The sequence below is a fragment of the Saccoglossus kowalevskii genome, chromosome 16 (assembly GCF_978046115.1).
Source record: "Saccoglossus kowalevskii chromosome 16, keSacKowa6.1, whole genome shotgun sequence".
NCBI classification, from domain to species: domain Eukaryota; kingdom Metazoa; phylum Hemichordata; class Enteropneusta; family Harrimaniidae; genus Saccoglossus; species Saccoglossus kowalevskii.
This window is the reverse complement of record NC_140656.1, coordinates 19,357,093-19,372,813: the sequence shown is the minus strand read 5'-3', so window position 1 is coordinate 19,372,813 and position 15,721 is coordinate 19,357,093. Positions and strand designations below refer to the sequence as shown.

The 15,721-nt window shown below is 33.7% G+C and overlaps 1 protein-coding gene across 4 annotated transcripts; it reads left to right on the top strand.

Moving 5' to 3' along the window:
- The first annotated feature begins 75 nt into the window (after positions 1-75).
- LOC100376369 (meiotic nuclear division protein 1 homolog) lies at positions 76-15,702 on the top strand. 4 transcript variants are annotated; one of them, XM_085491173.1, is made up of 8 exons: positions 76-179; positions 3,096-3,150; positions 7,587-7,652; positions 8,360-8,417; positions 9,295-9,410; positions 10,048-10,155; positions 10,521-10,680; positions 14,013-15,702. In XM_085491173.1, exons 3-8 carry the CDS (start codon positions 7,629-7,631, stop codon positions 14,117-14,119), a joined length of 573 nt encoding a protein of 190 aa, XP_085347299.1. In that variant the 5' UTR covers positions 76-179; positions 3,096-3,150; positions 7,587-7,628; the 3' UTR covers positions 14,120-15,702. The 4 variants fall into 4 exon arrangements, with proteins under 4 accessions (XP_085347299.1, XP_085347297.1, XP_085347298.1 ...); XM_085491171.1 differs by lacking the exon at positions 3,096-3,150; XM_085491172.1 differs by lacking the exons at positions 76-179; positions 3,096-3,150 and adding an exon at positions 5,258-5,303.
- The last annotated feature ends 19 nt before the right edge of the window (positions 15,703-15,721 follow it).

The following is a 15,721-nucleotide window of genomic DNA, read 5'->3' as shown; positions in this document are numbered from 1 at the left end:
TTATTATAAATGAATGAAATATGTAATGTAACAAATATTAAAACTATTGATGAAACGAACCTCGTGCTATGAACACCGTCTTTTTTACCTAGGCATCATGGGATAAACAAAGCGCCATTTTTGAAGTGCTATATTCTTTCCTTTTATCACGTCGTCTGATGACATTATAAGGAAATATGGTGGGTATGAAACAATGCGTAGAGTACTACTTTATATTCACATGTGACGTACGACACATTAAAGCCTGAAAAAATCGAGTGTGACACAATAATTTCGGTCGTTAAAAAGTTTGTATACCGGTACATCAACTTCCTGAGGCGACATATGTAGGTAGTGCAAGGTATTTAACCCCATTTCTGCTGAAAAGTGGGAAGATTACTACATGTATAACAAGAATGATAAAAACGATATTTTCCAGATGAATATAATGTCTGACACATTAATTGTTGAAAATACCAAACAATTAAATAATCTGATCAACAATAAAATTTCAGAAAAGGAAATTAAAAGTGCTATTGAAAATCCGAGGAGTAAAAAAGCATCGAGATATGATGGCTTCTCTTTCTGTTTCTTTTAATCAAATGGGAGATTAACTGAGGCTAAAGACAACACTACAGATGAAGCTATCAAAGCCATGTATGTGATAAAAAAGTCATTGCCAAAGAAAACAGATTGCCAAACATATTCATCGTTTTATTATACATGTAGAATAGAATAGAATATTGCTTTAATACAACATTAAAGAAAATTTGACAATTCTCTTTTGGTTTCTACACGTGTAGAAGGTAATAAAGTTAAAAACAAAACAAAAAATGTGACAAACAAACTACTGTGTTAATATTATTTGCTCTCTTATTGTATACGCTGTTTTGATATATCTAATTAACCCCAGTAATTGTTTAGTATGGGCATTCGTAATAGATATAAATTTGTCCTTGTTTTTGATACCATTGATGTTATCAAACAAGGAATATAATTCCTGTCTTTCAGATTCATAAAGTACACATTCTGTGATAAAGTGCAATTCATCTTCTATGACTTGGCACTTGATGCATTTTCTGTCCTCAATATTTGTTTTTGGTTGTGTATGTCTACCTGTTTTTATATGTAATTTGTGGCTGCTCAGTCTCAATTTGCTTAGAATTCTGATTGCCTGTCTATCATTAAGCTGATCTATGTAGACTTCTTGTTTTATATCATTTTTGAAAAGCTGATATGTTCTGAGTTTTGAATCGGCCCTTTGCATGTCCTTCCAGATATCAAGACAGTCCTTGCAGAGATTTTTTGAAAGTTTAGCTTTGTGACATCTTGATTAATACTGTATTCCTTTTTACCTTGCCCGTACCATCAAAGATGGAAGGGAAAGGTATATTAAGGGAAAATTTTTGTCCGGCGTTGTCGTCGTCGTTAATAATTGTTATTGTGTGCATGATAACTTTACTAATTCTATTCCAAACTTCATCAAACTTGGTCACCTTGTTCATCAGTATAAAGTCTTCCCTGAGTTTGAACAACAGATGTCCTGTATGAAAATATCATGCAAAAATTGAGAAAAACTGATAAAATATTTTGACTGTTTCTACTTGACTGATCACTGGTGATACACATCAAAGGTCACTGATCTCAGTGGAAATATGCATTGTTGTATGTGTTCAATGAAGCAAATGATTTATCTTGTAATAATATCCTTGGTAATGTATCCCTTACTGGGTTTCAAAACCAACTCATGGAGAGATTGCACAGTCTGATACACATTTGCAAACCTACCAATAAATCTTTACAGAAAACAAGATGTCAGAAAATCAATATAAGCACTCCTATGAACTGGGTGCCAAACTTTGATCAAGATCTGAAGCTAATAGAAAATCTGTTTAACACAAAGTTATCAAATCAAAAACAATACATAAAAAATACATAAAAAGCAAAACATTTCATCCACATTTTAAAAAGAAAATTGTTCTAAAATATATGTATTCTGTATTTGACAAACAGTTCATTCGACAAATGAAAACTCACAGGAATATGTTTCAGCTATTAGAACAGAATGATAGAGTTTTTATAATACTAGTTTAAAAACGCACTTCAAAGATTGCAGTGTTTGAAGATGTAGATTCTCAGGAGGCAACATTACTGTTGACTTCTCCCTCCACTGGACACCAACTAACTATTTAAGTTGATTTGCATACAAAGCAGAGCTTGCAACATGATAGCTATTCATAAAGGGTGTTTTTTTTTTACTTTTCATATAATACAGTAGTCACACAATGAGGCAGTTCATATTTGTCTCAGTGAATCATTAATTTTTGACAGACACCTGTACAAAATACTTGGACTAAAGCCAGCTAAAATTTTCTGTTATCTTGCATGTTTTATGAATCTATTCACATCTAAATGCAGCACTTTTTTTTCAATGAGACATTTGTTTTTATACTAAAATATCTGAATTACTTTGAAGAAAGCTGGAAATTATGTCCCTTAAAATAATTAAACAAATAAGGCACCAATGTTTTTGTAAGATATTTACATCTTTTAAGGACATTCGGTAGACTGATTCCCCACTGTTGGTTCAACCCCAAAACTTGTTTGTATTCATAATTAATTATGACAATGCATATTTATATTGAAACAAACTATGATAAAGGGAATTATATTATATAACAAAGGGCAAGGTCACCAGAGTTCAACTATGTTTAATTTTTGTTAGTCTTGACAGCCAATGATCATCCTGGGTGTGATTCTGCATTTCAATCAATCCATTGTATGCAATATCGTCTTCCTTCAATGAAATCAAGTGTTTGAAATATGTAAATGACTTATAGTGTAAATAATAGACAAGTGGCAGTCTACCAGAATCCATTCTAACTGTTATGTTGCTTGTGTTGTTGCTAACATTTAAAACATGTCTATAAAATTTGAGGTGAAATTTTTCAGTACATGTTGTATCCCATTTTTTATTTGTGCACAAGCCCCACAATTTTCCTGCATATGTCAAAATTGGAATTTGTGTGGTTTCAAAAAGTTTGGTTTTAATTGAAGTGTTGTTATCAGCATTCAAGATTGATGTTTGTGCTTTTTTGCTCTTCTGGCTTTCTCAGCAAGTCTGGTCATTGTGGAATCCATTGAGCCATTGGTGTTAAAGTTGACACCAAGGTAAATGTAGTTTGTGACTTTTTCAATGGGTTCTGCTCCACAAATTACCGGGGTATGTTAAGTTTTTCAGTATTGTATCCATTCTTTGTAAATATCATTGATTTTTTTTTTCACGTTTATTTGCAGTCCCCATTTGTTTGCATAGCTATACAGGCCCTCCATGGAGGTTTGTAGACCTTCTGGACTTTCTGACATTTATTAAACCAATTCTTCTTAATGGATCTGAAATTTGGGGGATGGAAACTATAAGTAATAATAAATGGGGAAAAAAACAAACCAGAGAATATTCATCTTAAATTTTATTAAAATATTGCCAGGTATTAACACAGCAAATAATGCATATGATATACTGGTAGAGGAATTCTCCTCGATAGTTAATGTTAAAATAAACATGATAAAATGAAGAAAAATGCTTCCTCAACATAAAATTAAAAAAATCCTCCTATTGAAAAAAAAAATTGCTCTCAGAAAAGGAAAAAATCTCTGCCGCAGTAGTGTTAAAACTGGAGTATGCAATTGACTAATTTCCTCTAGCTCTCTCCCAATATTTTAAATTGGTAATTTCTAGCCTACACTGAATGTTGTTGTGTGAAAACATACTGGTGATTTCATCAATTACATAATTTATATTTATTTATTGACACTACACGGAATAATATGGTGCAGTGTACAGTACATGAAATATCAAGTTTTTATACTGTATTTATCCGAGTAAGCGCCCAGGGTCCTGAACATGAAAAATTACCAAAAAAATAGGCATGGGCGTATGCCCGGACATCCTCTGCAAAAAAAAAAAAAAAATTCGCAACATGCAACGAAAATAAATGAACAATATGCAACATTAAAAGTATAACAAAAATAATTTATTGCTTATAATGTGACAAATAAACCAGAAATAATAAAAATCGACAGTAAGGAATCATTTGAATTAGAATTTCCTCGCTGACAAGCACATCCAATATGCGTGAACTCAAAATGAATTAAAATGTCAGGGGTTAAACTGCGTAAACTATTTTTAGTTTTGACAAATACCGGATCAACAGCCATACAAGATCAATATTTACGCAGTAAAATTACGAAAGTTCATAATTGTTTGAAAAAAACAAAATCTCAGATCTCTATTTGTACATTCATTGCTATCTTCGTAAAAGTCAAAACCCTCGAAGTCCAAGTCGGCGTCACTGTCGTGATCGAACAAAATCCCTACAGCTTTGTCTTGAAGTTAGTCGATGTCGCCACACAATTTGGACTTAGCATATTTAATCCACGGATTTTGCTGTCTGTCATTTGGCACTTTTAATTCACGTCTAATCAGAATAAAGAGACAAGAAAAATGGGGTTGCGGCAAACGACTCGCACGATGCTTTTGTTTACCGTCTGGCAATCATCTTTGATCTTTAAGCATCTGCTTTACCGATTGGCTCAGGCTTGAAATAGGAAGACAGAAGAATAATTGTCAGTGTTTTCTCCAGCTTTGTATTTATGAGGGGGATTGTCGCCCTTTCAGATCAAAATAGAGGGGGATTTTCTCTAACAAGGAGGGAATTTCTAATGAGCATAAATTTTCTTATTAAATCGCAGTATTTTTTCATTATGTTCTCCATTGTTAGCAATTGTTATGTTCTGCATTTGTGTTCTGAAATGGATGTAATTTCGCAAATATAATAATTACCTTACCTTACAATCAGAGGAATCCTGTATATACAATGTATTCTGCCGTAAATTCGCCCTTGGCCGTTAAACGGCAGTTTGGTTTTTAAAATAAAATGAGACCAACAAATCATGTTTTTTCTGCAGTTTTTTAAGGTATTTAAAAAAAAAATATTTTGGCACCATTTTTCGGACATTTACCTATTCAAGAGTATGATTTTTATCGTGACTATCGTAAATGGGTAAGTTTCGTTTCGACAAGCTGTTATGTCTGCAAACAATGTTAAATTATTCTTAAATACTCAGTTTATCTTTTGAAAAAAAAATACGACAATATGAGCAAATGTCTTCTGTGTTGCGTTCAATAACATTAACATATTTGAATGAGCTATGGTAATTTGAGCATGTTGGCATTATCCACCATTTGATTGGTTAATTAGAGATTTGACCTACCAGTATCAGGTCAAAACATGGCGGATATTCCCCAGCATTGAGTGTTTAAGGTCTTGTACCACTAATCAACCAATGGCTGATCAATTTAAATGCCTTTTTTTAATATTTTTTTTCTCAGGTGTTCCCTGTTTGAAGGCATGATCACCTGGGTCAAAAGTGAGACTAGCATGTGGTCTTTTGTTTACAACTTAGTGACTGTGTACCTGTGGGTTTATTCTGTGTGTATTTGGATGTTTTTCCAGTGATTTCTCTAGGTGCAATCCAAATACAGTAGGTGTGTCATGTTTACCTGAGATTTGCAAGAGTTTGAGCTGGCCAACATATTAGTTTTTTTCATGTTGTTGATTAGTGCCATGTTGATTTCCTATTTTTGAGCCATGTTTTCAACTTTGTTCATCATTTTCGTATAGCAATCTCATCATATGTTAACATTGTCTATGGAGTTTCAATTAGTGATATGAGACCTTAATATGCGACCGGAATCATTTGCTTACGATGAAACTAAGTTGAAATTTATTTGCATTTCATAACAATTCAATGAATTTATTTTTTGTACGTTAATATAATCAACAATTGGTTGCGCAAAATAATCAATTAAATCGCGCAACAAGCTGGAACAACAATTCATTGTTGCCTCGGCAAGTTGCTTAATGTGTTGCCCTGCCACACACGCACTCCAAAAACTCAATGCGGGCTATTCCAACTTACGTACGCATACCCGAAGAAGGTAATGTTTTTAAATACAAGGACGCACAATTTTAAACGAAATATGCAGACGGATGATTGTTATTTGTATCAGCAAGCTAGTTGGCGCGTCACAGTCCATTACACGCATGGGCCATCATTAAAAGAATTCAATGGGCAGTGAAGAAAGGGGCGATTTTCGCCCTTGGAGTATTTTTATAATTATTAAGGGCGCACAAAGTGTTAGTAGGCGGGGAATCGCATGTCCTGAAGTAAACACTGAATTGTCAAGACAGAAATGCAATAGCTGTGATGAAAGATGGTAAAAAAGGTGCCAGTCTTCAGCATGACATCCTGGTGTGACATTGCAAAATTGCTGGCCCAAGTTATCGATTCGCAAGCTGCTACCGAATATTTTATAAAGCCAAAACAACGTGATTTCAATGACTCTCGGGTACGGCCCTCGTAAGATTTTCTTGAATCGTTTCTAAGGAAGTCTACTGTTGATACAACGAACAAAAATAGGTTTTTTATTATTGTAAGTGTAGAAAAAGACCCCCTGGGCGTATGCCCTCAATCTCTTTATTCAAATTATTGTATCTAAATTGGTGGGTGGGAATTTGCCGGGGCATGGGCACTTAACCGGAATACGGTAATAAAATAACTAAATTTTGAAAAATTAATATTAAAATTTAAGTCTAACTTTACATTTGTTCTACTTATTTTTCCAAAGAATCTCTCTTTATATATCATGTTCTCTTTGCACCAGATAGGTGGGTAGGTAGGTTCTGTGATCGATTCCCAGAGCGGTTTATTTACTCTGCAGTATAAGGCTGAGAATAGTCTGCCCTTCCAAATGCACAGCATTAGCTTTGGGAGAGACAACAAAGAGAGCATCTATTAAAGTAAAAAATGTCGGGAGAGACAACTGTGACTTCAATGTCTGAAAATGTTGTCATTAGATTATTACTTTGAATAAAATACTGGATAGTTATTTGCTTTTTAGTAGTAAAAAATTATTATTAAAAAGCTTACCAATACATGTACCTAAATTGTTGAACTCTTGATGTTTGAAGTCAAAACATTTTTAAATTAAAGCTGTTAAAAAAAGTGTTGAAATTACCTGCTGTAAACATTGTTTCATAACACAGAACGAAATAGTATGGGATACAGAAATGTAGCCATGTTGGTTTTAATGGAAATGATGGTGAAAATAAACAGATATTTTAAAAGAAAATTGCAGCAATGAAGCAAATCTGCCTACCAGCTCCTTACATTGTTAAACTCTCTGACTGGGTTGAGAATTAACGAATTAAACCCCTGTGTGACGGAAAATAAAGGGAGATAAAATGCTGTTCGTCTACCATCAAACACAACATGTCTAAAAAAAAAAATCATTTGGGCATCAAGGTAATTGTCAAGTCCTGCATTTGGTTTAACATTTTGCCATTGAAGACAAATATTAGAACACACATTAAATTGTTAGGCAGTTCATTTTGTTCACAGCACAGAACTGGTACTTGCACCTGAACCGAATGGAGCATATAAATTTCATTTATCATGTATTAAAATACAACAGAAGGGGCTTAACATTCTCAATGGCTTGTTATTACCGGTAATGTATTTACACTCAATATTTTGTCTTTCAGTCAAAACGCAGAGGTTTGAGTTTGGATGAGAAAAGAAGCAGAATGATGGAGATCTTCTTTGAAAAGGTCTGTCACACTTATGTTTCCGAACATCTAAGATGACAGCATATTGGCTTTCATGTACTAGTATTCCTTGTATACTAATAGTCTAAGACAAAAACCCACATGATCACCTGGAGTTTCAGTTTTATCCATACATGTAGCATGTAACATCCCTTTTAGCCTTGAATGTTTCTTGGGGTTCCCTTGAAAGAGAACCTCCAAGTATTCGTTTTCACCAATTATTCCATTAAAAAACAAGATATTTTAGCCAAGCAATTTATACCATTAATATAGTATGAAAAGTATGTTTCTGAATGTACAAATATTTACCCCTAGTACCTGACACCCCTGAGTTAATAATTAGAAGAACATTGCATTACCCCCAAACCTGTTATTTTTATATCATGTAAACACTTCATCAGAGGTACAATTTTCTAGAGCAATATTTCTCAATATGGACAAGTAACTTGTTTGACGATCAGATACAAGAAGTCATCATGATCAAGCATCATCTTCTGGATCCAAACTTCTGACATGCTTATGTTCAAATTATATTATAAGTACATGAACTATATTTCTTAAATTTGATAACTAACGTGCACTGGGCCATGCATGGCTTGTTTCTCCTTGATATAGTGGATAGTTTCCAGAGGCTGTTAATGTTATCACAGCTTATAGTTTTAGAATGTGATGCTTAATTACAACTAACACATTTGTTTCTGTCTTGGCAGAAAGACTTTTTTCAGTTGAAAGAATTGGAGAAAATTGGTCCCAAAGAGAAGGGAATTAGTAAGTATATGTTACCTGTAAAAATTAATTTCTAACCACTCGCGTTTTGATGAGATACTCATTCTGAGCTTGAATTGAATTGAACTCAACTCAACTCAACTCAACTCAATTGTGTATAGTAATTTGCACTGGATAAACATTTTTAACACATTACCAACAAAAAATTGACAACTCTGAGAATAGTGTTGTAACACAGGCCAGTGCAATATTCTAATACAGTAATGTGCAATACTACCTGCAGTAGGGAATAAAGGATGACACGCTGCTCTATTATTGTGTGATAATTAGCCTAGGGTGGACAGGATTTGCACAATAATTTGCAAGATGTAGTCAAGGTCATTATTGTAGTAAACATCCCTCTCGAAGTCCTTTATCGATCACATAATAATTGGAAGTACAGTCCTGTATTAGACTTATAATTTGGTCTCCGTTCGGCTGTGTGACTGGCATCCATCTTGCTTTTTGTCCACGCTACTATTATATCTCAAAGGCTTATAGACCATTTTCATTCATATTTGGAACATGCATCATACATATAGGAATACATGTTCATGTCAGTCTGTATCATAATCAGATCAAAGATAGCATCCATTTTGTTTTATTGAAAATGTGGTAATTTGAGAAGTAATTATTTGATTTTGTGGTTTGCTCACATTGAACAAATGGATTTGTTATTTGAACGATATCCTTACAAACATAAACAAGCATTGGTTTACGCAGATTTACGTGTAATCTTTTTCCTGCAGTCATGCATTGCCTACATGCACTACCCAGTTATCGCATGTGGTACCAATAATAACAGGCCATGTAAAGTATTATAATTTATTTATCTACCTTGAAAGTAGAAATATTGAATGTTTTGTTTTGTTTATTTCAGCATCAATGTCAGTGAAAGATGTAGTACAAAGTTTAGTTGATGATGGAATGGTTGATACAGATAAAATTGGTACATCTATTTATTTTTGGGCATTTCCCAGTAAAGCCAGTCAGAATGCAAGTATTTTTATAAACTAACATCATACTGTTATTGTCATGTACATATATCTGTTATTCCTTATCAATATACATTGTAAATACATATGCAGTGATTCAGATGTTCACAGGAATTCAGCAATTTGCTGCTATTTTCCCTAAATGTCCTAATTATGTTTAATCATTTCAGACGAATGGCCTAAGTGTTTTCTGTAAATTTACTGTTTTACACCCAAAGATGGAAAATAATTATGAAGCTCTCGTAACACTAGTTGTCATTTTGGACAAAATGTCCTAAGCTCATTTTGAGACAACTGAACCTCTGCATTATATGGTTCACTAATGTTTACCATATGGAGGTACTGTATTAGCATAATCTAAACATTAGATACAACTCACAGAGTAACATTGTGGATGGGTGTGATGCTGTTGAAACAATGCTTATATAGTTAAAACATTACAAAATAAAAATAAAATGAAAAAGAATTTTGTTATAGTAGGACTGAGGACAGAAAACATGAATTATTTGGATTCTCTCTGCAACAGAGGTGCTTGTGTCAATGACAGATAACCAATCTGTTTCAAATCTACATGTATCTAAAATTTCAATCCAATCCAAAGTATACCTTTTTTAATAAATTATAATTTTGTTTAGTAGTGTAAGCGTAAAATAGAAGAGCTGAGTGAAAGATTAGAAGAAAGCGAAAAGAAACGAAATATATTAACAGAAAGAATAGAAGAAGCACAGAAAGGACGAGAAGACAGTGTATGTAGAGATGTACCGTACATGTATTAACACTAACTATGCCATGTTATTCTACTTATCAATTTTTTTAATACATTTACCCTGAAATTCAGTTATACATGTAAGCATCTTTTGAGAAATCAAAGGAATAAATTATAAAAGTTGAGATATTTGAAAAGGAACTGCAACAAAGACAAAGCTACATTAATTGTACCACGGCTGGTGACCACACTCAACTGCTTTGTCAGACATAATGGATGAATGGGTCTGTCATTTGTAAACTTTGCAATTTTTATAGATATGTGACCATTTTATTAATTCTCATGTCAGCCTTAGCAATTTACTTGTCGATTGGCAGGATTTTAAATATTATATTGTCTAAATAGGTGGAACGAACACAATGTTTGAAGGAGCTGCAAGAAAAAGAAAAACAGAAAAGTCACTTTTTATCTGAATTGGAAATGTATAAAGAATGTGATCCGGAAGTGTTAAAAGAAATACAGAATGAGACTGGTGTGGCCAAGGAAGCTGTCAATAGATGGACAGGTATGTCAACACTTCTGATGTATTTAATGAGATGAAGAATGAGACTGACTTGGCTGAGGAATCTTGCAGTTGATGGTCAAATATGTCATCATTGTTGCAATGTTGTAATGAGACATGCATGTCTAACACTTCCCTCTCTGGGGCTTCTTTGTCAATAAAAGTCAATGCTTGGGGCAGGGTTTGTGTTGCTGATTAGTTAGTATACAAGGTACAGTAACACATCGCAGGGTGAAGATACACAAGAAAACACAAAAGCAAAGTCTTGACTCAACAATCAGTATCTAATATATGCTTTGCTCACTCAATTAAAAGTTAAAAACAATCAATACCTATGATTAAATAGCTGTACTTACAATAAGTATTTCTACCTGGCTGAATGGCTATAACTTATTAAATACACAAGCATCCGACAAATTTAATCACCATAACAACCTTGTTCATACAAATAATTCATTTAGACATCTACAACAACCGGATATATACTCACAAACTATATATTTAACTCAGCATGCCCTAAATATATTATAAGCAGGCTCAATCCAACTGAAACTAAATAATAAATCACATCAGCCTTATTAACCCAAAAGTCCTGTGGATAATACACCACTAACCTCAATAATCTACCATGTAAGTGTACTAGATTAATTTACATAAAAAAAATTCTAATGGTAACAATATACAGTATTATTTGAACAGTGCCTAATTATTACCACATACACTTTATTACCGGTAACTTGTCAGGGTGTCAAATACAGTGTCTACGCGCAACTGAAAGAATCCAGACTTACTAGTATGTTTAAAAAATATAATTCTTATACAGCTGACCCTACAGTAAATACACTAGTACTTCACAGCAAAATGCAAAAGTTGAGGGTAGAGTTTATGCCATGTTTGCCATAAAATGGAGGACATTGTCACTGCAAAACACAAATTACTGGGGTAAAAATAGACTCATACCATTCACTAATATTTGCAGAATTTATAGTAACCACATGAGAGCTTTACCACTATCGTCAGTTCTCGTTAATTAATACACACTGCAATAATAAAATTATATCACAAAACAGTGCAATGTTTATAACAATGTCATGCGATTTCAAGAATTGTTCACAACGTTCTGTACAGTTCTGAAAAATTATTGACCACGAGGCAAGTATAATTAGCAATGACTCAACAATATCTTCAGATATCCAACCTCATTCACACATACTTAGAGCTACATATGAAATCTAACCAATATGGTGAATTAAGCCTAAATAGATGATAAATTTATACATATGAAATAAATGAATAGTATGTAATTCCCTATTAATATGAATTGCATGCTAAAATTGTATGTGAATGTCAACTAAATTACTAAATAATATCTACATTTTGAGCACACAAAATGATTGGGTTACGTATGGCTAAGGTAGGTGTCAATTGGTAAACGGGTATGTTATCACATCTAAAGTATTCAATGAGATGAGACTGGTTAGTTAGTAATAACGGTTTTTGAATTATGTTATCATTGTACAATTGTAATTCATTCATATCAATCATATTTGCTGCAGCAGTTAGGCAATAGATGGTTGTTATCATATACCGTATTTATCCGGGTATAAGCCCAGGGTCCTGAACATGGAAAATTGCCAAAAAAAAGGGGTGGGCGTTTGCCAGGAGATCCCCGGCAAAAAAACCCGGAAAAAAACGCGAATGTTGACAAAACGCAGATCGAACTGCGGCAGGGAATAGAACGGCAAATGAAAACATGCAACGGAGATAAATGAACAATATGCAACACTAGAAGTAAAACAAAAATAATGTATTGCTTATAATGTGACAGATAAACCAGAAATAATAAAAATCGACAGTGAGAAATCATTTGAATAATAGGATTTTCCCGCCGACAAATGTGCCCAATACGCGTGAACTCAAAATGAATTAAAATGTCAGGGGTTAAACTGCGTAAAATGATTTCCGGTCTCGACAAATTATGAATCAACCGTCATACAAGATCAATAATAATTTACTAATTTACACAGTAAAAATTATAAAAATTCATAGCCGTTTGAAAAAAACTTCTCAGATCTTTATTCGTACGTTCATTGCCATCTTCGTCAAACTCAAAACTCTCAAATGTCCAAGTCGGCGTCACTGCAGCCGTCAAAATCCCTACAACTTATTCCTGAAGTTCGTCGATATCGTCCCACACAATTTGGACTTAGCACTTTTAATCCACGGATTTCGCAGTCTGTCAGCTTCGCACTTTTCATTCATGTCTTATCATAATAAAGAGACAAGAAAAATGGGGTCGCTCTGATGGCACACGATGCTTTTGTTTACAGTCTAGCACTCATCTTTGACCTTTATGCATCTGCTTTACTGATTGGCTAAGAATGACATCACTACTAGTATTTCATCATAAAGGTCAAATTGTGACATTGCTTTCTTATCAGACTCGACGCTTATTAATCACGGTGAAAGTTATCATTCAGCAAGTTCCGGCGGTTGGAATGTCTCATTATATGAACATCGCGGTAGACTTGAAATAGAAAGTTTTTTTTTTTTATCCAACGACAGAAGAATAGTTTTCATGACAGAAATGCAATAGCGGTGATAAAAGATGGTAAAAAAGTTGGCAGTCTTCGGCGTGACATTGCAAAATTGCTGGCCCCAGTTATGGATTCGCAAGCTGCTACAAAATATTTATAAAGCCAAAATAACGTGATTTCAACCATTCTCCCAGGTACGGGTTGCTACAATATTGCAACATTGGTTTCATTGTCGACGACGCTAAAGCCGAACGAGTGCGACACTTGCTTAGCGGCTCTCCTTATACGATTTGCTTGAATCGTTTCCAAGGAAGCACAAAGCAAACGGCATATTTCAAAAAGAAAATTACCGTTCCTGCTTTAATATTTATTTTTATAGACTTGCTGACTGTTATGATTCTGAAAAAAATCAGCGGTGAACGCGCTGCCCTGAAGGCAGAAAGCTGTAACAGCTATTTTGCGTTTACCCCTTGTTTTACGCAATTAACAATTTTTATAAGTATCACGACAGAGTTCAACGAATAGAAAAGTTTTTTTTTGTATTTTTTTTTTGTGTAGAAAAAGACCCCCTGGGCGTGTGCCCGGATATTACCTCAACTTCTTTATTGTGTCAAAAGTGGGGGGTGGGCGTTTGTCCAGGCATGGGCTCTTACCCGGATAAGTACGGTAACAATTTTCTAGCCAGTCTACTAGAAAAACAATAGTGCTTGCTTTTGCAACTGTGGCAGTCACTGTTTCACTTGCAGATAATGCTCTTGCAATACCCATCAGTGCTGTGAATATTTCATTTTTTTTCAGATAATGTTTTCAACATCAAGTCATGGTGTAAAAAGAAATTTGGATTTGAAGAGAACGTAATTGACAAACAGTTTGGTATTCCAGAAGAATTTGACTACCTGGACTAAAATGATCTTTATTGTGAAATTAATCTGCATTTATGATTGATGGTGTGTAAATTTAACAATATACTGATTACAGTTGCATTGTTTCTGGGGATCAGCTACATTGTACATGAACATGTAAATGTGTTGAGTTTAATAGCTTATTACATTATATATGGATGACATTCTGATTGGAAGTAGTTTGACTATTGAGTTGTGATTTTATAAAATGTAATGTTATTAGTTTATACTTCATTGTGAGATATTAGTTAAGTTTCAATAATGTTTCATCAAAGTTTTAGGAATTTGCTGAATCTTTGTGAAAAGATTTTTCATTATTATTATACTATGGTCATATGTAAATTTTTATTCTATTTTAAAGTTTATTCACAAGACTCTAAAAAAAGTGAAAGATGACCTTCACTTACATGTTTGAAGAATAAAATGGATTGAGAATCTTGGACCAATTTGTAAATGTATGCCAGTTAAAATAGTTTGCATAGGTGATAGAACAGTTTCTTGCATGGAACTATCCTGCACATCATTCAAATCCATCATTCATCAGATAGCATGTGGATAAAATTAACTTTTTTCTTACGAGTACACATGGTGATTTGAACTTTTGTTGCAGATATTACATGAAATAAATAAATGGCAATATCAACAACAGTTCATTTTTATTCCAACAATGAACTTTTGATTATTCGCACTCCGAACAAATAAAAATGTATTAATTGATCAATTTAAAATTTTAATGATTTGACTTCAGAACTTATAAACAGATACAATTTTGATACAAATTGTGCAGGGTAATTACCTAATTTGCATAAATAATAATTTCCTTGCCTCCTATGATTCTTTTCTTACTGATCCCAAATTATTATGGTGTACTATGTTTGCTTTTATACATGTACACAGCACTTGGAAAAGCTTTATTACTGGCTACATTGTATATGCAGTCATTAAAGATGCATATCATCAAAGAACCATTTTACCATATATAGCTCAGCATTGCCCTCTCACAAGTATTGCAATGTAACGTTATATGCTTGTCTGGTTGACCAAACCAAAAAAAGACTGCATCATTTTCCCGTTCGTGGTGTCATGGGGTCCAGGAATAATAACATAAACCTCTGGTAATCCTAATACAGACGTGTTCTTTCAAGTCACAACAGTGCAGAGGTGGTTATATGGGTATCAGCTGACAAAACATTAATCAACTGGTAATGTTGAGCACCATGTTTCATGATGGTCTTGTCGTGATTGGATTATATTGATTTTACACGGATTAGTAACAGTTTCAGTCACCAAAGGACCTCAATCATATAAAGTCAATTTAACCAACATCATTAACATTCAAACCACTGAATGCATCATCGTGCAGCACGTCTGTAAATTGTCAATGTAAAATGTGATACAAAGACATGAATGAATGAATAAATATATGAAATTAAAATATAGCTGGAACTCCAATTGATTTTGCTCTGTCAAGCAGTGACTGTGGGCTTTCTAATGTATTGAGCAAGATTTTGTTTAAATGTATAATTAGAGGTGGTGGCATGACCCGTTATGCATGCTCGTCTGGAATAAAATGTCCTCACAACGAGTATCTCTGTATGCTGTCTC